At 43.8% G+C, this 26161-nt stretch overlaps 1 protein-coding gene across 2 annotated transcripts in view; it reads left to right on the top strand.

Moving 5' to 3' along the window:
* Positions 1-26161, top strand: part of TBCK (TBC1 domain containing kinase) — a 242687-nt gene that overhangs the window by 2879 nt on the left and 213647 nt on the right. The window contains exons 2-4 of one of the 2 annotated variants that reach the window (XM_038755253.1): positions 2342-2533; positions 11145-11378; positions 18751-18823. In XM_038755253.1, the coding sequence (XP_038611181.1) occupies positions 11186-11378; positions 18751-18823 (266 nt within the window). In that variant the 5' untranslated portion in view covers positions 2342-2533; positions 11145-11185. The remainder of the gene's footprint in view (positions 1-2341; positions 2534-11144; positions 11379-18750; positions 18824-26161) is intronic. The other variant, XM_038755254.1, reaches the window with a different exon arrangement.

The raw sequence follows: 26161 nt of genomic DNA, 5'->3' as shown, positions 1-26161 counted from the left end.
CAGCTTGGACTTCCCAAGCGCTGTGCACCCAGTAAGCGCTCAATAAATACGACCGAATGAATGAATGGATGGATCTCAGTTTCCCCAGCTGTATAATGGGGAGAGAAACGTCCACCTCCAGCTCACAGGGCTATCGCGGGGTTCAAACAAGTTAATGGCTGAGAAGGCACCTGGGGAAAATCAAAATGCCCCACGTAGCCGAGGTGGTATTGTTGTTGTTAATGAGAATGGTGTTATCATTTCAGTCTTTGATCCGGAGAGACCCGCTTGTAAGGGCGATTTGCGCTGGAAGAGCAAACTTGGCTTTTTCATTTGGAATAATGTCCCCAATCCTTATCTTTGGGTGCGGTGCTTAGTACAGTCCTCCGTGCTTTAACCCTTTCTTCACGGGAGTCGGTCCCTCTCTCTGTTTCGATAGAGACGGAGATAGAGACTTCTAGACTGTGAGCCCACTGTTGGGTAGGGACCGTCTCTATATGTTGCCAACTTGTACTTCCCAAGCGCTTAGTACAGTGCTCTGCACGCAGTAAGCGCTCAATAAATATGATTGATTGATTGACGGGGCGGAGCAGGATTAGAACCCGTGACCTCTGACTCCCAAGCCAAGGCTCTTTCCGCTGAGCCAACGTGCTTAGCCAGGTGCCCTGGGAGGGGACAGGTGGGGTGCGGCCCCTGTGAGCGCCTCGTCCTTACAATAATAATAATAATAATAATCAATCAATCAATCGTATTTATTGAGCGCTTACCGTGTGCAGAGCACTGTACTAAGCGCTTGGGAAGTCCGAGTTGGCAACTTATAGAGACAGTCCCTACCCAACAGTGGGCTCGCAGTCTAGAATAGTATGTGGTAGTTGTTAAGCGCTCACTACGTGCTAGGCACTCTTCAAAACGCTGGGGTGGATCCAAGCACGTTCATTCAATCGTATTTATTGAGCGCTTTCTGTGTGCAGAGCACTGTACTAAGCGCTTGGGAAGTACAGATTGGCAGCATATAGAGACAGTCCCTACCCAACAGTGGGCTCACAGTCTAGAATAGTATGTGGTACTTGCTAAGTGCTCACTATGTGCTAGGCACTCTTCGAAGCGCTGGGGTGGATCCAAGCACATTCATTCAGTCGTATTTATTGAGCGCTTTCTGTGTGCAGAGCACTGTACTAAGCGCTTGGGAAGTCCAAGTTGGCAACTTATAGAGACAGTCCCTACCCAACAGTGGGCTCACAGTCTAGAATAGTATGTGGTAGTTGTTAAGCGCTCACTATGTGCCAGGCACTCTTCGAAGCGCTGGGGTGGATCCAAGCACATTCATTCAGTCGTATTTATTGAGCGCTTTCTGTGTGCAGAGCACTGTACTAAGCGCTTGGGAAGTCCAAGTTGGCAACATGTAGAGACAGTCCCTACCCAACAGTGGGCTCACAGTCTAGAATAGTATGTGGTAGTTGTTAAGCGCTCACTCTGTGCTAGGCACTCTTCGAAGCGCTGGGGTGGATCCAAGCACATTCATTCAGTCGTATTTATTGAGCGCTTTCTGTGTGCAGAGCACTGTACTAAGTGCTTGGGAAGTACAAATTGGCAACATATAGACAGTCCCTACCCAACAGTGGGTTCACAGTCTAGAATAGTATGTGGTAGTTGTTAAGCGCTCACTCTGTGCCAGGCACTCTTCGAAGCGCTGGGGTGGATCCAAGCACATTCATTCAGTCGTATTTATTGAGCGCTTTCTGTGTGCAGAGCACTGTACTAAGCGCTTGAGAAGCAGCGTGGCTCAGTCAGAGGTCAGGCTTTGGAGGCAGAGGTCGTGGGTTCAAATCCCGGCTCCGCCACTTGTCAGCTGTGTGACTTTGGGCGAGGCACTTCACTTCTCTGGGCCTCAGTTCCCTCACCTGTAATAATAATAATAATGATGATGGCATTTATTAAGCGCTTACTATGTGCCAAGCACTGTTCTAAGCACTGGGGAGGTTACAAGGTGATCAGGTTGTCCCACGGGGGGCTCACAGTCTTCATCCCCATTTTACAGGTGAGGGAACTGAGGCCCAGAGAAGTGAAGTGACTTGCCCACAGTCACCCAGCTGACAGTTGGCGGAGTTGGGATTTGAACCCATGACCTCTGACTCCGAAGCCCGGGCTCTTTTCCGTTGAGCCACGCTGCTTCTCTGTAAAATGGGGATAAAGACTGTGAGCCCCACGTGGGCCAACCTGATCACTTTGTAACCGCCCCAGCGCTTAGAACAGTGCTTTGCACATAGTAAGCGCTTAATAAATGCCATCATCATTATTATGATTGGGTTGGACCCAATCCCGGCCCCACGTGGGGCTCACAGTGTCAATCCCCATTTTACAGATGCGATGACTGAAGCGCAGAGGAGGCGAGTGACTGGCCCAAGGTCACACGGCAGACAAGTGGTGGAGCCGGGATTGGAACCCGGGACCGTCTGATATCCCAGGCCCGGGCCGTACCCTCGCCGCCGTGCCGTGCGCCTGCAGGATGCTCACAGTCCGGCCCTCCTCATCGATCGCTCAAGTCTTCTAGACTGTGAGCCTGCTCTTCTAGACTGTGAACCTGCTAATAATAATAATAATAATGATAATAATAATAATTCATTCAGTCGTATTTATTGAGCGCTTACTGTGTGCAGAGCACTGTACTAAGCACTTGGGAAGTCCAAATTGGCAACATATAGAGGTGGTCCCTACCCAACAGCGAGCTCACAGTCTAGAAGGGGGAGACAGAGAACAAAGCATATTAACAAAATAAAATAAATAGAATAAATATGTACAAATAAAATAATGGCATTTATTAAGTGCTTACTATGTGCAAATCACTGTTCTAAGCGCTGGGCGGGGGATGCAAGGCGATCAGGTTGTCCCACAGGGGGCTCACAGTCATAATCCCCATTTTGCAGATCAATCAATCAATCGTATGTATTGAGCGCTTCCTGTGTGCAGAGCACTGGACTAAGCGCTTGGGAAGTACAAGTTGGCAACATATAGAGACAGTCCCTACGCAACAGTGGGCTCACAGTCTAGAAGGGGAACTGAGGCACAGAGAAGTTAGGTGACTTGCCGAAGGTCACACAGCTGACGTGTGGTGGAGTTGGGATTTGAGCTCATTCATTCAATTGTATTAAGCGCTTACTGTGTGCAGAGCACTGTACTGAGCGCTTGGGAAGTACAAGTTGGCAACATATGGCTACGGTCCCTACCCAACAGTGGGTTCACAGTCTAGAAATTTATTGAGCGCTTACTGTGTGCAGAGCACTGTACTAAGCGCTTGGGAAGTCCAAGTTGGCGGCATATAGAGACGGTCCCTACCCAACAGCGGGCTCACAGTCTAGAAGGGGGAGAAAGATGACAAAACAAAACATGTAGACAGGTGTCAATACTGTCAGAACAAATAGAATTATAGCTAAAGGCACATCATTAACAAAATAAATAGAATAGTAAATATGTACAAGTCAAATAAATACCTTCATTTTACTTGTATTTACAAGTAAAATGAATACTCCTCTCCAACTTGATGTGATAATCATTCATTCATTCAATCAATTGTATTAAGCACTTACTATGTGCAGAGCTCTGTACTAAGTGCTTACATTTACAGGTAAAATGAATGCTCCTCTCCACCTTGATGATAACCATTCATTCATTCAATCAATTGTATTAAGCGCTTACTATGTGCAGAGCACTGTACTAAGCGCTTGGGAAGTCCAAGTTGGCAACATAGAGAGACGGTCCCTACCCAACAATGGGCTCATAGTCTAGAAGGGGAAGAGAGATGACAAAACAAAACATGGAGACAGGTGTCAATACCGTCAGAACAAATAGAATTATAGCTAAAGGCACATCATTAACAAAATAAATAGAATAGTAAATATGTACAAGTAAAATAAATACCTTCATTTTACTTGTACAAGTAAAATGAATACTCCTCTCCACCTTGATGTGATAATCATTCATTCATTCAATCACTTGTGTTAATTAAGTGCTAACAATGTGCAGAGCACTGTACTAAGTGCTTACATTTACAAGTAAAATGAATGCTCCTCTCCACCTTGATGTGATAACCATTCATTCATTCAATCAATTGTATTAAGTGCTTACTATGTGCAGAGCACTGTACTAAGCGCTTGGGAAGTCCAAGTTGGCAACATATAGAGACGGTCCCTACCTAACAACGGGCTCACGGTCTAGAAGGAGAAGAGAGATGACAAAACAAAACATGGAGACAGGTGTCAATACCGTCAGAACAAATAGAAATATAGCTAAAGGCACATCATTAACAAAATAAGTAGAATAGTAAATATGTACAAGTCAAATAAATACCTTCATTTTCCTTGTACTCACAAGTAAAATGAATACTTCTCTCCACCTTGATGTGATATTCATTCATTCAATCACTTGTATTAAGTGCTTACATTTACAAGTAAAATGAATGCTTCTCTCCACCTTGATGTGATAATCATTCATTCATTCAATCAATTGTATTAATTAAGCGCTTACTATGTGCAGAGCACTGTACTAAGCGCTTGGGAAGTCCAAGTTGGTGGCATATAGAGACGGTCCCTACCCAACAACGGGCTCACAGTCTAGAAGGGGAAGAGAGATGACAAAACAAAACACGGAGACAGGTGTCAATACTGTCAGAACAAATAGAATTATAGCTAAAGGCACATCATTAACAAAATAAATAGAATAGTAAATATGTACAAGTAAAATAAATACCTTCATTTTACTTGTACTTACAAGTAAAATGAGTACTCTCCACCTTGATGTGATAATCATTCATTCATTCAATCAATTGTATTAAGCACTTACTATGTGCAGAGTACTGTATTAAGGGCTTACATTTACAAGTAAAATAAATGGTCCTCCACCTTGATGTGATCATCATTCATTCATTCAATCAATTGTATTAAGCGCTTACTATGTGCAGAGCACTGTACTAAGCGCTTGGGAAGTCCAAGTTGGCAACATATAGAGATGGTCCCTGCCCAACAACGGGCTCACAGTCTAGAAGGGGAAGAGAGATGACAAAACAAAACATGGAGACAGGTGTCAATACTGTCAGAACAAATAGAATTATAGCTAAAGGCACATCATTAACAAAATAAATAGAATAGTAAATATGTACAAGTAAAATAAATACCTTCATTTTACTTGTACTTACAAGTAAAATGAGTACTCTCCACCTTGATGTGATCATCATTCATTCATTCAATCAATTGTATTAAGCACTTACTATGTGCAGAGTACTGTATTAAGGGCTTACATTTACAAGTAAAATAAATGGTCCTCCACCTTGATGTGATCATCATTCATTCATTCAATCAATTGTATTAAGCGCTTACTATGTGCAGAGCACTGTACTAAGCGCTTGGGAAGTCCAAGTTGGCAACATAGACGGTCCCTACCCAACAATGGGCTCATAGTCTAGAAGGGGAAGAGAGATGACAAAACAAAACATGGAGACAGGTGTCAATACCGTCAGAACAAATAGAATTATAGCTAAAGGCACATCATTAACAAAATAAATAGAATAGTAAATATGTACAAGTCAAATAAATACCTTCATTTTACTTGTATTTACAAGTAAAATGAATACTCCTCTCCACCTTGATGTGATAATCATTCATTCATTCAATCAATTGTATTAAGCGCTTACTATGTGCAGAGCATTGTACTAAGTGCTTATATTTACAAGTAAAATGAATGCTCCTCTCCACCTTGATGTGATAAACATTCATTCATTCAATCAATTGTATTAAGCGCTTACTATGTGCAGAGCACTGTACTAAGCGCTTGGGAAGTCCAAGTCGGCAACATATAGAGACGGTCCCTGCCCAACAACGGGCTCACAATCTAGAAGGGGGAGACAGACAACAAAACAAAATATGGAGACGGGTGTCAAGTCGCAGAACAAATTCATTCATTCAGTCGTATTTATTGAGCGCTTATTGTGTGCAGAGCACTGTGCTAAGCGCTTGGGAAGTCCAAGTTGGCGACATAGGGAGACGGTCCCTACCCAACAGCGGGCTCACCGTCTAGAAGGGGGAGACAGATGACCTCTGACTCCAAAATCCGTTCTCTTTCCACTGAGCCACGCTGTTGCGTAGGGACCGTCTCTAGATGCTGCCAACTTGTACTTCCCAAGCGCTTAGTACAGCGCTCTGCACACAGTAAGCGCTCAATCAATACGATTGAACGGATGAATGAATTATTTTCTTTTTTTGACCGTTACGATGGTCAAGCATTTGTTCGGCTTTATGGAACGCCCTTGAAATAAAGCAATCGCTGCAACCTGACAGGGTAAAATGGAGGATTCGGGCAGGGCGGATGGGTATTTTGGGGCGCGTTTTATTTATAGGAAGGACGCAAGGAAGCATAGCATCACCTGTCGCTCCGGCGAATCACATTTGCGTGCTCAAAATACCAACAAATCGTAACAAATACCAACATTAATATTATTAAGAATGGTTGAAGGGTAAAGGGTTGCCGTCTTGGGTTTGCAACAGACAACAATAGGCTTCTTTATTCATTCAGTTCATTCAATCATCATCATCATCAATCGTATTTATTGAGCGCTTACTATGTGCAGAGCACTGTACTAAGCGCTTGGGAAGTACAAATTGGCAACATATAGAGACAGTCCCTACCCAACAGTGGGCTCACAGTCTAAAAGGGGGAGACAGAGAACAAAACCAAACATACTAATAAAATAAATAGAATAGATATGTACACGTAAAATAAATAGAGTAATAAATATGTACAAACATATATACATATATACAGGTGTCATATTTATTGAGAATATAATTGTCTCAATTATTGAGAATTGAATATAAATATTCAATCATATTTATTGAGCGCTTACTGTATGCAGAGCAGCGTGGGGTGTTGCTTTGAACCCGCCCCAGGGAGTGAAGAAATCCAGAACTTTTAGAAGCGCTCTTCTAGTTGTAATATTGGCCTAAATTGTCTCCTGTGGAAGTTTCTTCTTCGCATTCATTCAGTCGTATTTATTGAGCGCTTACTGTGTGCAGAGCACTGGACTAAGCGCTTGGGAAGTCCAAGTTGGCAACATCTAAAGACGGTCCCTACCCAACAGCGGGCTCGCAGTCGCAGTCCGTTTTATGCGGTGATATTGAATATTAAGCGGTTGGAAAAAGCATCTTAAAATGAGGGAGCAGATCAGGCAAAGTTTGGGGAAGCAGCGTTGCACAGTGGAAAGAGCCCGGGCTTTGGAGTCCGATTTCATGGGTTTGAATCCCGGCTCCGCCGCTTCAGTCGTATTTATTGAGCGCTTACTGTGTGCAGAGCACTGTACTGAGTGCTTGGGAAGTACAAGTTGGCAACATATAGAGACGGTCCCTACCCAACAGTGGGCTACTTGTCAGCTGTGTGACTTTGGGCAAGTCACTTCTCTGGGCCTCAGTTTCATCATCTGTAAAATGGGGATGAAGACTGTGAGCCCCTCGTGGGACAACCTGATTAACTTGTATCTACCCCAGCACTTAGAACAGTGCTTTGCACATAGTAAGCGCTTAACAAATACCAACATTGTTATTATTATTATGAATGGTTGAAGGGTAAAGGGTTGCCTTCTTGGGTTTGCAACAGACGACAATATGCTTCTTTATTCATTCAATCCATTCAATCATATTTATTGAGCGCTTACTGTGTGCAGAGCACTGTACTAAGTGCTTGGGAAGTACAAGTTGGCAACATATAGAGACGGTCCCTACCCAGCCGCGGGCTCACAGTCTTTAGACATCTACAGATCAATCATTTATTGAAGGCTTACGGTGAGAAGCAGCGTGGCTCAGTGGAAAGAGCCCGGGCTTTGGAGTCAGAGGTCACGGGTTCAAATTCCGGCTCCACCAATTGTCAGCTGTGTGACTTTGGGCGAGTAACTTGGCTTTTCTGGGCCTCAGTTCCCTCATCTGTAAAAATGGGGATTAAGACTGTTAACCCCCCCCCAAGGGACAACCTGATCAACTTGTCACCTCCCCATTCATTCATTCATTCAATCGTACTTATTGAGCACTTACTGTGTGCAGAGCACTGTACTAAGCACTTGGGAAGTCCAAGTCGGCAACATAGAGAGACGGTCCCTACCCAACAACGGGCTCACAGTCTAGAAGGGGGAGACAGACAACAAAACACAACATGTGGACAGGTGTCAAGTCGTCAGAACAAATAGAAATAAAGCTAAATGCACATCATTAACAAAATAAATGGAATAGTAAATATGTACAAGCATTCGTTCTCCCTCCTAATTAGACTGCCAACCCCTGTGGGACCTGATAATCTTGAATCTAGCTCAGTGCTTAGGACAGTGCTGGGCACAAAATAAGCAATTAACAGAAACTATTATTGTTGTTGCTCTCTTTATTATTATTATCATATTCACACACTGAATCCCTGTCAGATAAAAATAAATTATAAGCCCTCTTGAGGACAGGGAGAAATGTCTTAATCCTCTTATACTCTTCCAAGCGCACAGGACAGTGCCTAGTGATAGAATAATGACATATTTGCAGTAAAATATTTTTTTTTCCCCACAGTGGCATTTAGCTGTTCCTGGAAGTAATTAAAACCAGGAGATGGGTGAAAGGGGAAAGAAAAATCATTAATGGCTTTGCAGTGGAGAATAAACACTTCTGTTGTGGGTGTATGTGTATTTTTTAAAACCTAAATACTTTGCTGGCGGGCTGGAGCCCCATAAGGAAAGTGAGTTGCGTGGAGTACAAAAACCCAAAGCATTAAAATGTTTGAATTCTGAAGACTTTTATAAAACTGGAAAATCTTACTTAAGCTGTTGTTTTTCATATAACTTTTGTTTACTGGTAGTAAAAAAGAAAGGAAACTAAAATTCACATCATTTCCTAAGAGCTTGTAATTGTCTGTGCCATTCATGTTGAAAGAGAAGAAACAATGCAGTAATTTGATGATTATCTAAAACATCCTCTTTGTGTGAGGGTCTTTGTAATGCTGCATAAAGCCTTGAAAAATCAAGAGGCCCATAAGCTGTATCTCGTGCTTGTTCACTGGGAAACAAATCCCATGTGTTTAAGGAAACGTGTTTATTGAGAATCTGTCCTATATCCTGTTTTCCGCTGCTATTCCCGGATTAGTTTTTTCTTTTCCTCAGGTTTTCCTGGCTCTAGTAACACCTCAGCCGATGGTAGGCCACCCAAAACACTAATGCCCATAATGATTTATGTATTCTGGCATTGACATATTTCCTCCACCTATTTCTAAGTTCCTTTATGCCTGTCTTTCCCATTAGAGTGTAAGCACCGTGTGGGTAAGCTTTGGGTCTTCTCTCTGTTAAACTCTCCCATGTGCCTAGCGCAAGGCTCTGCACATAGTGGATCCCCAATAAATATTATTGATCTATCGATCGGTCTCATAGATGACTTGCATCCTGTTGGAACATTTCTCCTGTTAAAGGCAGGCTTTCCCAACACCCCTCCGCCTTTATAACTATTGACATTTTTTATATTTTTAGCATTCAGATTTATGTTCAGTAATCAAAGCCAATTACATCAGTTTGTCCAGTTAACGTTCTTAAAGTGTCTTAGCCTCTTTGCCTAAACTCCAGCCTTGTGGGGAAATGGACTCACTTTCCTCGGATCTAGTTCCTTTCCAGATTTTTGTGATCCAGAGCTTCCTTTTTTTCCCCCCCTCACTTGGAAGTTGTAATCTTTCTTATACCACCTGGAGATTTATCCTTTTTTTTCTTTTTTTTCATTTTGACCTTCTTGTACTTGATACCAATTCCCCTGTAATACTTTTTGCCTCTTAGTGACTTTTTAAATCGTATTTGTTAAGCACTTACTGTGTGTCAGACACTGTTCTAAATGCTGGGTAGGTACGAGTTAATTTGGACACAGTCCCTGTCACTCAAGGGGTTCACAATCTAAGTAGGAGGGAGAACAGATTTAATCCCCATATTCCACTGAAGATCCTAACCGTCTAATCTTTTTTAAAAAATTCAGAACACTATGAGAATGCCTGTCATCCCTCAGCTTTTCTTGTCGTGTTAGTGTCGTCCAAATCTCCACTAATATCTCTTCCTTCACTGTTTCAAACTTCTGACATTTTTCCCAAATCATAACCCAGCCGGTGATTGCCAAGGGAGAAATACAGTCATTTCCTACTTTTATCATTTCGTAGAGATCCTCTCTTAAAACTTTTGCTGTTGAGATTGATCTCTTGCCTCTGTTAACTCCATTTCTAGTACCATGTACCGTCGCTGAAACAGACAAGTCAATCCGTAATGTATGAATCAATACCGAATTAAACTATTGGAAAGGCCTCTTTCCTCTGCTTTGTTCTTTGCTGGTTCGTTGCTTCTCACAGACTCCCTGTCCGTCTCTGAAATAGTCCTTCATTTAGTACAGCCTCTTGTACACATTAAGCGCTCAATAAATGATTGATGGATTGATTAAATAATAATAACAACAATAATAGTAGTGGTATCTGTTAAGCGCTTACTACGTGCCAGGCACTGTTCTGAGCTCAGGACATATATCCCCTTCCTTCCTCTCCCCCCCTCCATCCCCCCCGTCTTACCTCTTTCCCTTCCCCACAGCACCTGTATATATGTTTGTGCATATTTATTACTCTATTTATTTTACTTGTTACATATCTATTCTATTTATTTTGTTAGTATGTTTGGTTTTGTTCTCTGTCTCCCCCTTCTAGTCTGTGAGCCCACTGTTGGGTAGGGACTGTCTCTATATGTTGCCAACTTGTACTTCCCAAGCACTTAGTACAGTGCTCTGCACACAGTAAGCGCTCAATAAATACGATTGATTTGATTGATTGATTGATTAAAGGTAAACTGCCCCAATATCTCTGAGAATGGGAAGGATAATTGGGGAACTTGAGGCCTTTGCTTCATAGCCCGTCGTCGAAAGAAATTGAGCCTTAGGGACCCCGTCCAACAGAATTCCTCTGTGAAACCTAATGAAAACACTAAGCCAGGTTGTAACTGAACATTAATCTTCTGTTGCTTTTCCCCATCCTTTACGGTGTGTGATTGATGCCCAGGGATTCTAGGTGGTTTAGGAAGAAGCTGAAAGATAAAGCACCGGAGTTTTTGTTTAACATCTATTTTAATACCTTTTGTCTTTCAGGACTACCGCCTGTAAGTGGAAAACCAGTGAAGAGAAGAACGATGTTTCCCCTGAAAAACGCTGAAATCGGCGCCTTTACATTCTTTGCCTCAGCTCTGCCTCATGATGTGTGTGGGAGCAATGGCCTTCCTCTTACGCCGAATTCCATCAAAATCTTAGGGCGTTTTCAAATCCTCAAGACCATCACCCACCCAAGACTTTGTCAGTACGTGGACATCTCTAGGGGAAAACACGGTAAGCTAAGTGAGCTGTTTCCTCGGCACGGTTCTGTGCATACGGGAGTCTTTAATCTTTACTTTCCTGTCTTCAAAGACAATCGCCATTGGAAATCTGCAGAAGCAGCATGGCCTTAGGGATAGAGCACAGGTCTATGACTCAGAAGGTCATAGGTTCAAATCCTGGCTCCGCCACATGTCTGCTGTGTGACCTTGGGCAATTCACTTGACTTTTCTGGGCCCCAGTCCCCTCATCTGTAAAATGGGGATTAAAACTGTGAGCCCCATGTGGGACAGGGATTTATGATTACCTTATATTTACCTGAGTGTGTAGACTAGTGCTTGGCACACAGTAAGTGCTTAACAAATACCGTTTTATTATTATTATTATTATTATCATTATTATTATTATTATTATTATCTGGGTTCTGAGGATCTGAGAACTGGTTTTATCGAAGGGCCCATTGTTGACTCGTCCACGTTTTTCCCCATGCATCATATTTCTTGTTTTCTTCTTTGCAAAATGGAGGGGGTGATACTTGTCTGCTAATTCTCCCGTATTGTACTCTCCCAGTCGCTCAGAACAGTGCTCTGCACATGGTAAGCGCTCAGTAAAGTTTAGGGGTTGACTTCGGTCTTTCCCAAGTCAGTATGACCCGTGGATCTGATCCAGTTGGGATTTGGGCACTGCCGACTGGTTCGGATTTAAACCCTTAGTTGCTGACTCAGAGCTCAGAAAGGAAAACACCAAATTGTTCCCCATAATCAACCAGTCCATTGTATTTATTGAGCACTTCCCAAGCACAGAGCATTCATTCATTCAATCGTATTTATTGAGCGCTTACTGTGTGCAGAGCACTGTACTAAGCGCTTGGGAGGTACAAGTTGGCAACATATAGAGACAGTCCCTACCCAACAGTAGGCTCACAGTCTAGAAGGGGGAGACAGAGAACAAAACAAAACATATTAACAAAACAAGTAGAATAAATATGTACAAGTTAAATAAATAAATAAATAAATCAACAAGTAAGTAGAATAAATATGTACAAGTTAAATTAATTAATTAATTAATCAGAGGCAAAGTGAAATATTACGCCGACAAATTAAAATGATGTAGGAAGACCATCTTCTAAGGTGAAAGTGAGGGTTTTGCAAAACAGCACTTTGGAGAGGAGTCAGTCAATCCTATTTATTGAGCACTTACTGTATGCAAGCACTGTGCTGGGGAGAGTACGCTATAACAGGGTAACGGACATATTATCTGCCCAGGGTGAGCTTATAGAGTCTAGAGAGGGAGCAGACATTAATATAAAAAAATGACAGTCTTCTAGACTGTGAGCCCACTGTTGGGTAGGGGCCATCTTTATATGTTGCCAACTTGTACTTCCCAAGCACTTAGTACAGTGCTCTGCACACAGTAAGCGCTCAATAAATACGATTGATTGATTGACAGATGTGTACATAAGTGCTTTGGGGCTGGGAGTGGGGATGAATGCAGAGAGCGAGTCCGGGTGACGCAGAAGGGATTGGGAGAAGAGGAAAGGAGGGCTTAGTCTGGGAAGGCCTCTTGGAGGAGATGGGCCTTCAGTAAGGCTTTGGAGATGGGGAGAGTAATTATCTGTTGGATATGAAGCGGGAGGGCATTGCAGGCCAGAGGTAGGATGTAGGTGAGAGGGTGGTTAGATAGGGTGGCGATACAGTTACTATTATTATTGTTGTACATATTTGCTATTCTATTTATTTTCTTTTGTTAATATGTTGTGTTTTGTTGTCTGTCTCCCCCTTCTAGACTGTGAGCCCGCTGTTGGGTAGGGACCATCTCTATATGTTGCCAACTTGGACTTCCCAAGTGCTTAGTACAGTGCTCTGCACACAGTAAGCACTCAATAGATGCGATTGAATGAATGAATGAATAGGTAGGTACAATACAACACAGTTGGTAGACACGTTACCTGTTAACAGTTTAGCAATTTACAATTAGTAGTTACTTTAGCAAAAAGGTGGGAAAGGAATGAAAAATAATAATGATGGTATTTGTTAAGCGCTTACTATGTGCAAAGCACTGTTCTAAGCTCTGGGGAGGTTACAAGGTGATCAGGTTGTCCCATGGGGGGGGCTCACGGTTTCAATCCCCATTTTACAGATGAGGTAACTGAGGCACAGTGAAGTTAAGTGACTTGCCCAAAGTCACACAGCTGACAGTTGGTGAAGGCGGGATTTGAACCCATGATGTCCTACTCCAAAGCCCGGGCTCTTTCCACTGAGCCACGCTGCTTCTCTTAAATTAAGTTGTTACCTTTTGCCTTGGGAGAAGCAGGGTGGCTCAGTGGAAGGGGCACGGGCTTTGGAGTCAGAGGTCATGGGTTCAAATCCCAGCCCCGCCAATTGTCAGCTGTGTGACTTTGGGCAAGTCACTTCACTTCCCTGTGCCTCAGTTCCTCATCTGTAAAATGGGGATTAAGACTGTGAGCCCCCCGTGGGACAACCCGATCACCTTGTAACCTCCCCAGCGCTTAGAACAGTGCTTTGCACATAGTAAGCGCTTAATATATGCCACCATTGAGTTTGCAGTTATATGCTTCAATCATTTCAATTGTATGCTGTTTGAAAATTTCTGAAACCATCTCTGCAGTTGAACCAGGCACGTTTCTCAATGCTGCAGTTTATTGATTCTCTCTTGGGTTACCCAGTTCACGATCACAAAAGCAGTTTGGATTTTGTCACCGAATTAACCACCTGCAATGTGGTTCTTGAAGTGCAGGATATTGAGGTGTTGAGCATATTGTGCTTTCTATTTTTTAAATCTCCCTCTCACTTAAAATTAGGATTCACATGTGGTTGGTTTTTACTAACGTTGTGATCTCACTTGTAAGGTTATCTCAGAATTCAGACTGTAGCTGTTTTTTTTTTTATAAGATCCACAACTGATTCAAGATGCTGTTCTTTCCTCAGCAGATAAAAAAAACTCTTCATTTTGATAAAATGACCTCTGCCCCTAGAATAAATGAGCCAGCCTATAAAAGGAAATGTGAGGGAAATGAACTCTTTAATAAATGAAGTCAGTGAGTTTTCAAAATACGGCCACATATTCTGCTTCTGGAAGCTGGGTTCAATATATCTCCTTTCTTCCTAGGATTTCAGGGGCTTTAAGCAAAGAGGTCAGAGGGCAGAGTTGGTATTTGTAGAACATCTACGTAGGACAATTTCTCTATTACTCGTACATTGTGTCGTATTTATTGAGCGCTTACTGTGTGCAGAGCACTGGACTAAGTGCTTGGAAAGTACAATTCGGCAACAGGTAGAGACAGCCCCCGCCCAACAACGGGCTCACAATCTAGAAGGGGGGAGACAGACGTCAAAACAAGTAGACAGGCGTCAATCCCATCAAAATAGTTAAATCATCATCATCAATCGTATTTATTGAGCGCTTACTATGTGCAGAGCACTGTACTAAGCGCTTGGAAAGTACAAATTGGCAACACATAGAGACAGTCCCTACCCATCAGTGGGCTCACAGTCTAAAAGGGGGGAGAAAAGGGGGGAGATAAATAGAATTATAAATGTATACACATCATTAATAAAATAAATAGAGTAATAAAGATGTACAAATATACACAAGTGCTGTGGGGAGGGGACGGGGGTAGGGCAGAGGGAGAGAATGGGGGGATGGGGAGGGAAGGAGGAGCAGAGGAAAAAAGGGGGCTCAATCTGGGAAGGCCTCCTGGAGAAGGTGAGCTCTCAGTAGGGCTTTGAAGAGGGGAAGAGAGCTAGTCTGATGGATGTGTGAGAAGCAGCGTGGCTCAGTGGAAAGAGCACGGGCTTTGGAGTCAGAGGTCATGGGTTCGAATCCTGGCTCCGCCACATGCCTGCTGTGTGACCTTGGGCAAGTCACTTCACTTCTCTGAGCCTCAGTTACCTCATCTGTAAAATGGGGAGTAAGACCGTAAGCCCCACGTGAGACAACCTGATCACTTTGTATCCCCCCCAGCACTTCGAACAGTGCTTTGCGCATAGTAAGCGCTTAACAAATGCCAACATTATTATTATTGTTATTACTATGTGTGGAGGGAGGGCATTCCAGGCCAGGGGGAGGACGTGGGCCGGGGGTCGACGGCGGGACGGGTGAGAACGAGGCACGGTGAGGAAATTAGCGGCAGAGGAGCGGAGGGTGCGGGCTGGGCTGGAGAAGGAGAGAAGGGAGGTGAGGTAGGAGGGGGCGAGGTGATGGACAGCCTTGAAGCCGAGAGTGAGCAGTTTTTGCTTGATAATTGATATTCACCCCACCCTCAGCTCCACAACACTTATATACATCTCCTAACACTCTGCTGTTTCCCCTAGCTGGAATTTATTTTAGCATCCATCTCCCCTCCTAGGCTGTAAGCTCCTCATGAGCACGGATCACGTCTACTAACTCTCTTGTATCATCCTCTTCCAACCCCTGAGCACAGTCCATTTGCAATAATGCCATCGATTGATGGATTAATAGAAGCCTGCTACAGGCCTGGTAGACTGATGACTCGATACTCATTTTTTTGTTTAATAGTATTAAAGCGCTTACTCTGTGTCAGGGAGCGTTCTAAGCACTGGGGTTGTCGTCGTTTTATGCTGTCGAGTCGTGTCCGACCCATAGGGATGCCATAGACACGTCCCAGAACGCCCCACTTCCATCTGCAGCGTGGCTCAGTGGCTTTGGAATCAGAGGTCGTGGGTTCAAATCCCAGCTCCGCCACTTGTCAGCTGGGTGACTTTGGGCAAGTCACTTCACTTCTCTGGGCCTCAGTTACCTCATCTGTAAAATGGGGATGAAGACTGTGAGCCCCACGTGGGACAACCTGGTCACCTTGTAACCTCCCCAGCGCTTAGAACAGTGCTTTGCACATAGTAAGCGCTTAATAAATGCCATCATTATTATTATTATTATCTGCAATCGTCTGGTAGTGGATCCAGAGAGTTTTCGTGGGAAAAATCCAGAAGTGGTTTACCACTGCGTCCTTCCGCGCAGTAAACTTGAGTCTCTGCCCTCGACTTTCTCCCAACCCGCTGCTGCCCAGCACAGGGGAGTTTTGACTTGTAGCCGATGGCCTTCCACTCACTAGCCACTGCCCAAGCTAGGGATGGAATGGGTAGGCCTCTGCTTGACTCTCCGTCCCGTAGTTGTGACTGGTAGAGTAATGGAAACTCTCAAAGTGCGACCCTCATTCGTTCAATCGTATTTATTGAGCGCTTACTATGTGCAGGGCACTGTATTAAGCGCTTGGGAAGTACAAGTTGGCAACATGTAGAGACGGTCCCTACCCAACAACCGGCTCACAGTCTAGAAGGGGGAGACAGGCAACAAAGCAAAGCACGTGGACGGGTGTCAGGTCATCAGAATAAATAAAAATAAAGCTAGATTCATTCAGTCGTATTTATTGAGCGCTTACTATGTGCAGAGCACTGTACTAAGCGCTTGGGAAGTACAAGTTGACAGCATGTAGAGACGGTCCCTACCCAACAACGGGCTCACAGTCTAGAAGGGGGAGACAGGCAACAAAACAAAACATGTGGACGGGTGTCAGGTCATCAGAATAAATGAAAATAAAGCTAGATTCATTCAATCGTATTTACTGAGCGCTTACTGTGTGCAGAGCACTGTACTAAGCGCTTGGGAAGTACAAGTTGGCAACATGTAGAGACGGTCCCTACCCAACAGCGGGCTCACAGTCTAGAAGGGGGAGACAGACAACAAAACAAAACTTGTGGACGGGTGTCAGGTCATCAGAATAAATAAAAATAAAGCTAGAGTCATTCAGTCGTATTTATTGAGCGCTTACTGTGTGCAGAGCACTGTACTAAGCGCTTGGGAAGTACAAGTTGGCAGCGTGTAGAGACGGTCCCTACCCAACAGCGGGCTCACAGTCTAGAAGGGGGAGACAGACAACAAAACAAAACTTGTGGACGGGTGTCAGGTCATCAGAATAAATAAAAATAAAGCTAGATTCATTCAATCGTATTTATTGAGCACTTACTGTGTGCAGAGCACTGTACTAAGCGCTTGGGAAGTACAAGTTGGCAGCGTGTAGAGACGGTCCCTACCCAACAGCGGGCTCACAGTCTAGAAGGGGGAGACAGACAACAAAACAAAACTTGTGGACGGGTGTCAGGTCATCAGAATAAATAAAAATAAAGCTAGATTCATTCAATCGTATTTATTGAGCGCTTACTGTGTGCAGAGCACTGTACTAAGTGCTTGGGAAGTACAAGTTGGCAACATGTAGAGACGGTCCCTACCCAACAACGGGCTCACAGTCTAGAAGGGGGAGACAGACAACAAAACAAAACTTGTGGACGGGTGTCAGGTCATCAGAATAAATAAAAATAAAGCTAGAGTCATTCAGTCGTATTTATTGAGCGCTTACTGTGTGCAGAGCACTGTACTAAGCGCTTGGGAAGTACAAGTTGGCAGCGTGTAGAGACGGTCCCTACCCAACAGCGGGCTCACAGTCTAGAAGGGGGAGACAGACAACAAAACAAAACTTGTGGACGGGTGTCAGGTCATCAGAATAAATAAAAATAAAGCTAGATTCATTCAATCGTATTTATTGAGCGCTTACTGTGTGCAGAGCACTGTACTAAGCGCTTGGGAAGTACAAGTTGGCAGTGTGTAGAGACGGTCCCGACCCAACAGCGGGCTCACAGTCTAGAACGGGGAGACAGACAGCAAAACAAAACATGTGGATGGGTGTCAGGTCATCAGAATAAATAAAAATAAAGCTAGATTCATTCAATTTTATTGAGCGCTTACTGTGTGCAGAGCACTGTACTAAGTGCTTGGGAAGTACAAGTTGGCAACATATAGAGACGGTCCCTACCCAACAACGGGTTTACAGTCTAGATGCACATTATTAACAAAAGAAATAGAACAGTAAATATGTACAAGTAAAATAAATAGAGTAGTAAATCTGTACAAACATATACAGGTGCTGTGGGGAGGGGAAGGAGGTAGGGCGGGGCAGATGGGGAGGAGAAGAGGAAAAAGGGGGGCTCAATATAATCAAATTGGACTCAGCCCCTGTCCCGCGTGGGGCTTACAGTCATAATCCCCATTTTATAGATGAGGTAACTGAGGCCCAGAGAAGTGAAGTGACTTGCCCAAGGTCCCACAGCAGACAAGTGAAGGAAATGGGATTAGAACCCAGGCCCATCCTTTATCCACTAGGCCACACTCCTCTCTAAGGAAGAGGTTAACGTGAAAAGCTCCCTTAGAGTTAAAACTAATTGAGGGGAATGTCGTATAATCTATATGGGATATAGCAAACGCAACAATAAATTGTGTTAATCGTCTGAGGGGACAACTCTTTGCACAGCTTATTGTATTAACTCTAATGTGGAATTTGGCTTTGTTTAATCAGAGAGACTGGTGGTGGTAGCAGAACACTGCGAAAGAAATCTGGAAGACTTCCTGCGGGAGAGGAAACCGGGAAGGTACTGTACATTATCAAGGCAATCACAAACGCACACACACACGGCCAGAACTGGCCAAGGAGACGGCATTTTAACGGAAAACTGCCGTTTGGGTGGTGGTTTAAGGACAAAATCCAGGTACAAGCTTGTATTCTAGGAAGTAAAATTTCCAGGCCCGTACACGTTCAGCGTTAACATTATCCAGCGTTCAGCTATTCTAACGTACGCCTTCTCCAAACTGCTAACAAATGAGTCCTTAGGTGGAGGGGCCTTTGCAAGTCTGAATTCTCCATAGTAGGCTGGGAAGAGGAAATGTTTAAGTGATTCTTCCCCTCCACGTGTTTCCCTTGAAATGTTCATTATTTTAAGAATGATCGTCTTGGGCTTTTTTCCAGGAAATCCATTATTTTTTTTCATTTTTCAAATATATTTATTGACTCCCGGGGATAGGAGCCAACGACCGGCTGGCTTTTTTGTTATTTGGTGTGTTTACGCCGTAACGTCCGGTAATTGTTTATGTCGAGAAGCAGCCCGGTTTAGAGGAAAGACTGAGAGTCAGAGGCCCTGGGTTTTAGTTCTGGCTCCACCGCTTGTTTGCTGTGTGATCTTGGGCAGGTCACGTAACTTCTCTGTGCCTCGGTTAACTCGACTGTAAAATGGGGAATCATTCAATTGTATTTATTGAGCGCTTACTGTGTGCAGAGCACTGTATTAAGCACTTGGGAAGTACAAGTCGGCAACATACAGAGACGGTCCCTACCCAACAACGGGCTCACAGTCTAGAAGGAGGAGACAGACAACAAAAGAAAACATGTAGACAGGTGTCAACGTCGTCAGAACAATACGCATTCTCCCTCTTTCTTCTACTAGAAACTCCACGTGGGACAGGACCGACCTGATTATCTTGTAATAATAATAATAATAATGGCATTTATTAAGCGCTTACTATGTGCAAAGCACTGTTCTAAGCACTGGGGGGGGGTTACAAGGTGATCAGGTTGTCCCTCATGGGGCTCACAGATTTAATCCCCATTTTCCAGATGAGGTACTGAGGCACAGAGAAGTTAAGTGACTTGCCCAAAGTCACACAGCTGACAATTGGCAGAGCCGGGATTTGAACCCATGACCTCTGACTCCAAAGCCCAGGCTCTTTCCTACTGAGCCACGCTGCTTCTCTACCCCAGGCCTTGGAACAGTGCCTGACCCGTAGTAATTGAATTGATTGAATGAATGAGTATTGGTATCGTTCTCTTTGGAATCAATGATGCAGTTTTGACTGCCAATCAATCAATTAATCGTATTTATTGAGCGCTTACTGTATGCAGAGCACTGTACTAAGTGCTTGGGAAGTACAAGTTGGCAACATATAACAACTGTGTTGTCGGGGGAGCATTGCATGCTGGCACTTGTCGACTCGGGCCCAGCTCCTGGTATTTGGTTCAGTGTTAGATCTGACCATTTCAGCATCTCCCAGCCGAGCCCAGCGACACCCCAGAGGATCATCCCTCTAGCCCGAAAGCTCCTTGCGGGACGCGAACGTGTTTACCAACTCTCTGATATCGTACTCTCCCAAGCGCTCAATACAGTGCTCTGCATACAGTAGGCGCTCAATAAAGGCCATCAATTGGGAACCACGAATGCTGTCCTGCCCAGGGGTTAGAGTGAGTCACCGACTCTCTCAGCAAACTGCCCAATTTCCAGCAGGCCCGGGATTCAGATCATCCTCCCGTGCCTCTTCACTGTCACAAGCAGATAAAGTTATATCATCTCTGAACCCCAGAGCCAGCTAATAATAATGATAACAATTTTAATATTTCAGTGCTTACTATGTGTCAGGCACTGTAATAATAATAAAAATTAATAATAATAATAATGATGGGTTTTTGTCAAGCGCTTACTCTGTGCCAGCCACTGTACAAGCATATCAGGTCGGGCACGGTTCCTGTCCCACGTGGGGCTCACAGTCTCGATCCCCATTTTGCAGATGAGGTAACTGAGGCACAGAGAAGCTAAGGGACTTGTCCAAAGTCACACAGCAGATGAGTGGCGGAGTCGGGATTAGAACTCAAGACCTTCTGACTCCCAAACCCGGTCTCTGAGGTTTTCTCTGAGGGACAGAGAAGTTAAGTGACTTGTCCAAGGTCATAGAGCAGACAAGGGGCAGAGCCGAAATTAGAACCCAGACCCTCCTGATGCCCAAGCTCTATCCACTAGGCCACACTGCTTCTCCTGCTCTTTCTCCAGCTAACGTTAGAGTTATAATACAAAGCATTGACTCGAATACAAGCTGTATTTCTCTTTTCAAGCAGTGTCCTGGGAGGGCCAGTTTAATTCAATATCTTCCTCATACTTTCCAGAATATTACCCTCAAGGTCTGTTTCTTTTTTGTAAGGCTCATTAATAGTAGAAATGATTTTGACAGGATCAGTTCCAAGTTGTGTTATCTGATCCATCCATCTAAATTAGCTTTGTAGAAAACTATTTGACTTTTTCCACAGATTTGGATTGCATTAGTCTCCAATAGCCGAGTTAATCCCATATGTAGAGTTGATGCGCATGCTATTGTAATTAATTCCTTAACCTGTTTATGGAAAGCGAGAAACTACCCTTATGTTTTATAGATCAGTTTTAGCCGATGCTGCCAAGTCCTTTGCACCTGTACCAAAGACCAATGTAAAATCAGCAGGAACTCTTCTGTTAGGTTCGGGTTGACTCATGAGTCGATGATTTTGGGATTGTCCATCTGTCCGAGGCCGCCGCGAAACAGCAGGCCGCCATCTGGCTCATAGCTCTTCACGGTTAATTTTCCCGAGTTAGGCTTTAATTGGAGACACGACTCGCTGGGAAGAATAGATTCAGGAAGCTTTCCGTGTCTTTCCCGCCCCCCTCTCCCGCGATGGGTGGCAGAAGGGGACAGGAAAGGTCATACCACTGCCTTTCAAGTGGATACCTAATTGCCCCGCTTCATAAGGACTTGGGAAATATCATCGAGCCCATCGCCGTTAAGCCATACATTTTGATAATTGGAGATACCAATGCATGACGGCATGAGTTTTCAGCAGGAAGTCAAACCACTGTCTCCCCTTCTTTCCCGTCTTTATGGTCCTAGAGCCTTTTGGGAAAGACGTTCAAAGCAGCGATAATTGCAGCGGCGACCTGAGTTATTACAAAATCAATCTGTTAGAGGACTAGGTTGAAGAACAGTCATTTGGGGGCATTTTACAGATGCTGTGCCAAGCTGCTGGAAAGCGGATAATTATCCCGCTTCGCAGACAGGGTCTAGAACAGAAATTTTCGAGACTCAGTAGAGAGGGCCATGAGTTTGGCCAACGGCTTTAGAAAGTCACCTGTGCCAGGGTTCAAGCAAGCCGATACGCCTCTCCTGTGTCAGTGAAATGAACAAGATGATCCTCCTGCAGACGGAGAAGGATGGGATTAAAGAAAGCTTCCGGGAGCCAAAAATGCAACCCTTTATTGACGGGGAGAGGAGAGATGACAACAGAGGGAAGAGATTGTTTTCCTTTCTGGCTTCCGTCCTTGAAATTAAGCTTAACATAGACCCGAAAGCTAGATATCAGACATCGAAAGTGGAGAAATTCAGGTAACACTGTTGCAATCTCTGCCTAGCTCATTTCTAGACCTTACTACTACTAATAATAATGGCATTTATTAAGCGCTTACTATGTGCAAAGCACTGTTCTAAGCGCTGGGGAAGTTACAAAGTTACTAGAAACTATAACCTTATTCCTTGCGGCCCAACAGGAGAAGTGGCTTCGATTTCGTGCCTTGCGTTTCTGGCGGAGTACTCTGCTGAAAGTGTTTTCCTTCTGTGTCGATATTGCTCCGTGCATGTATTGTTTCTTAATTCATAAAAATGCCAGCAAATGTAGCTCACAGATATTCAGCAGACTTTTGGCACCTAGAGTAGAGTTTCTGGATCGGCCCTCGGTTTTCTAGGAGGGCAGCCGAGGCATCTTTCTCTTTTTAATAAGATGTAGTTGTCATCTGTTTCTATGGTTAGGGTTTGAAAACTTACCAGAGAAACATCAGCATCGCAGAGGTATAGTGTGTTATACACAGAAACTTTGATGGGAAGCAGACTCCGTCTGCAGCTGTTTACTTGCTTGATGGAAAACATGATCTGAACGACGCGGATGAGTAAGTTTTATTTGCCCTTATTAAAAGATCGCCTACCCACTGAATTAGATTCCCCCCAAATGGATGCGGAGCCACTTGGGATAGAGTCGGTCGCGGGGTCGGACAGCAGGAGGAGGCAGTGTGGACAGGGTGGAAACGAACCGCATGACCCCTAAGGATCGATTGTCCCAAGGCATTAAAGCGTAAAGGTGACTTGAGATGGAAATCAGGGCGTTGGACACGAGAAAATTCAAGATTCCTGCAAGGACACTGAGGTAGATACAAGCTGATCCAGTTGGATACAATCCCTGTCCCACGTGGGGCTCACAGTTTTACAGATGAGGTAACTGAGGCCCAGAGAAGTTAAGTGACTTGCCCGAGGTCACCCAGCAGAGAAGCAGCGTGGCTTAGAGGAAAGAGCCCGGGTTTGGGAGTCAGAGGTCATGGGTTCTAATCCCGACTCCGCCACTTATCAGCTATGTGAGTTGGGGCAAGTCACTTCACTTCTCTGGGCCTCAGTTCCCTCATCTGGAAAATGGGGATTAAGACTGCGAGCCCCACGCGGGACAACCTGATTACCTTGTATCTACCCCAGTGCTTAGAGCAGTGCTTGACACATAGAAAGTGCTTAACAAATATCATTATCATTATTATTACATGGTGGAGTAAGGATTAGAACTCAGATCCTTCTGACTCCCAAGCCCAAGTTTGAACCACTAGACAACACTGTTTTTCAACTCCTAGGCCTGTGCTCTTTCCAGTCGACCCCGCTGCTTCTCTTTTAAATAATGCTTTTTCGTTTATTAGAAAATAACCGTCTGGGTGTGAACATTGCTTAAGTGGTCCGCCCTTCCCTTCTTCCCATTTCTGCAATTCAGTGTTTAAAAACTGGGTTATCTTGCCCTGCGGATCTCCGGTTCTGGCTTGTTGTTGTGTTTTTGCAAATTCTTCTGCCTTATTTCTCAGCATAAATCAATGTTTTACTCTTCCACATGTAATGCTATATAATTAGAGGTTCAGTAAAGCATCGTATTTGGCAGTGTTGCGGTGTTGCAAAACCCTCATTTTCACCTTAGAAGATGGTCTTCCTACATCATTTTAATTTGTCGATGTAACATTTCACTTTGCCTCTGATTTATTTATTTATTTATTTATTTAACTTCTACATATTTATTATACTGGTTTTGTTAATATGTTTTGTTTTGTTGTCTGTGTCCCCCTTCTAGACTGTGAGCCTACTGTTTGTTGGGTAGGGACCGTCTCTATATGTTGCCAACTTGTACCTCCCAAGCGCTTAGTACAGTGCTCTGCACACAGTAAGCGCTCAATAAATACGATTGAATGAATGAATGAATTTATTGACCCATAATGTGTAACTGCTTGATTGAAACAATAAGCCTGGCCCATTGGGATCTGACCAATTAAAATATTACTCAGATGCCTGCAAATCAGAACCATTCTTTTGAAAGGATAATTCCCCCATTTAATTTTAGTAAAACAATTTGTTTTTTGTTTCTTTTTTTCATTTTGTCCCTTCCAATCTTTCTAGTCAAACACACACCAGTAGAGTAAAAGGGATTCCACTTTCCCTTTGTAATATTGCAAGTATCATGTTTGCAACTAAATCCATTAGGAGAGATACATAGTTCCCTGTAAAGTTATAAAAGCAGAAGTTAGTTACTGAGCAAGAGAAACCTTTCTCGTCATATTTTGTAATCATTTGATAAATACATTGCAACGGGGTATTTAGTTATTGTGAGCATTTTTGCCTGATAGAGGTATTTATTATAAAAACTGGTGCTTAGCAGGTCTTGTATTCAGCCCTGCCTTGCACAAAAAGTAGAAAATAAAAGTTGTGATGTTAAATAGCGGTAATCTAATTGTTAGCTTCTTAACACGATGTATCATTTGCCCAGTCATTTGGAAGACAATTTTCATCTAATTGAAGGCACATTTTCACTGAATGCAAACCATCAGTTTAATAACTAGATAATTTGGTGGTGAAAAGAATTCTGTTGTTATAAATTTGTAAATGTGCCCTTCAAGAGCAGTAATGGCAACAAGTCAGTATAAGTCGATGTGGAAACGAAAGAAAGTAGCGAGGACCGTTTTGTGGCCTTTTATTTTGGACTTGGATTTTTTAGTGACTGTCGCTAACCGATTTTGAGGATCTAGGAATGAAAGAGCAGTAGAATTCCACTGTAGTATGACGAGCGTCTCTGTGAGCCACTGAGATTTCCAATCCGATAAGTCTGAGCGCTTTAGTATTAAGGGATATTAATGTTAACACGGATGAAGCCCTAGTGATTTGTTTCACTGAGCTTTCAGAGGAAGCAGTGACTAACAAATTAGAATCGGTTCTGCTTTTTGCTGAGGATTGTGAAAACGCTGAACATTTTTGTTTAGTGACTTTCCTCCATCTCTCTTTTCTCTCGCCTCAAACCTCCTCAGCAATCCCGTCATCCCGTATTTCCCGTTGTCTTCAATCTCCCCATCTTCTAGGCAGCGCAGCCTAGTAGAAAAAAAAAGAGCCTTGGGAATCAGAAGACCCAGAGTCTAGTCCTGTCTTTGCTATTTTCCTGCAGTGGAATCCTGGGCCAACCTGACTGGGCCTCAGTTTCTTCATCTGTAAAATGGGGATTAAAGAGTTCTGTCTCCTGCTCAGGTTGTGAGCCCTGTTGGGAGGGGGAATGTGTTCAGTTTGATTATTTTGTATCTAATTATAATGATGGTATTCGTTAAACACTTTCGATGTGCCAAGCACTGTTCTAAGTCCTGGGGTAGATACAGTAATAATTATGGTATTTGTTAAGCGCTTACTATGTGCCAAGCACCGTTCTAAGTTGTCCCAAGTGGGGCTCACAGTCTTAAACCCTATTTTCCCGTTGAGGTAACTGAGTCACAGAGAAGTTGAGAGACTTGCCCAAAGTCACACAGCTAAGTGGCAGAGCCAGGATCAGAATCCCCAACCTCTGACTCCCAAGCCCGGTTTCTTTCCACTGCTTCTCTGTGCTATCTACAGCAGTGCCTAGCCCAGTGCTTGGCATAAATTTAGCTCGTAATAAATGCCATCAGTCCATCAGTGGCATATATGGAGCACCTATTGGGGTGCTGTCATCAGTTTTCTTCATTTCCTCCGTTCCTTCTGATCTGGCTGGGTATGGCTAGCCATGGTTTTTTATCCTCATACTCTCAGACTTGGGCGTACGTGGCTCATCTCTC

The sequence above is a fragment of the Tachyglossus aculeatus genome, chromosome 12, assembly GCF_015852505.1.
Source record: "Tachyglossus aculeatus isolate mTacAcu1 chromosome 12, mTacAcu1.pri, whole genome shotgun sequence".
Taxonomy (NCBI): domain Eukaryota; kingdom Metazoa; phylum Chordata; class Mammalia; order Monotremata; family Tachyglossidae; genus Tachyglossus; species Tachyglossus aculeatus.
Note: the sequence above shows the minus strand (reverse complement) of the source record. Positions and strands in the feature narration are given on the sequence as shown.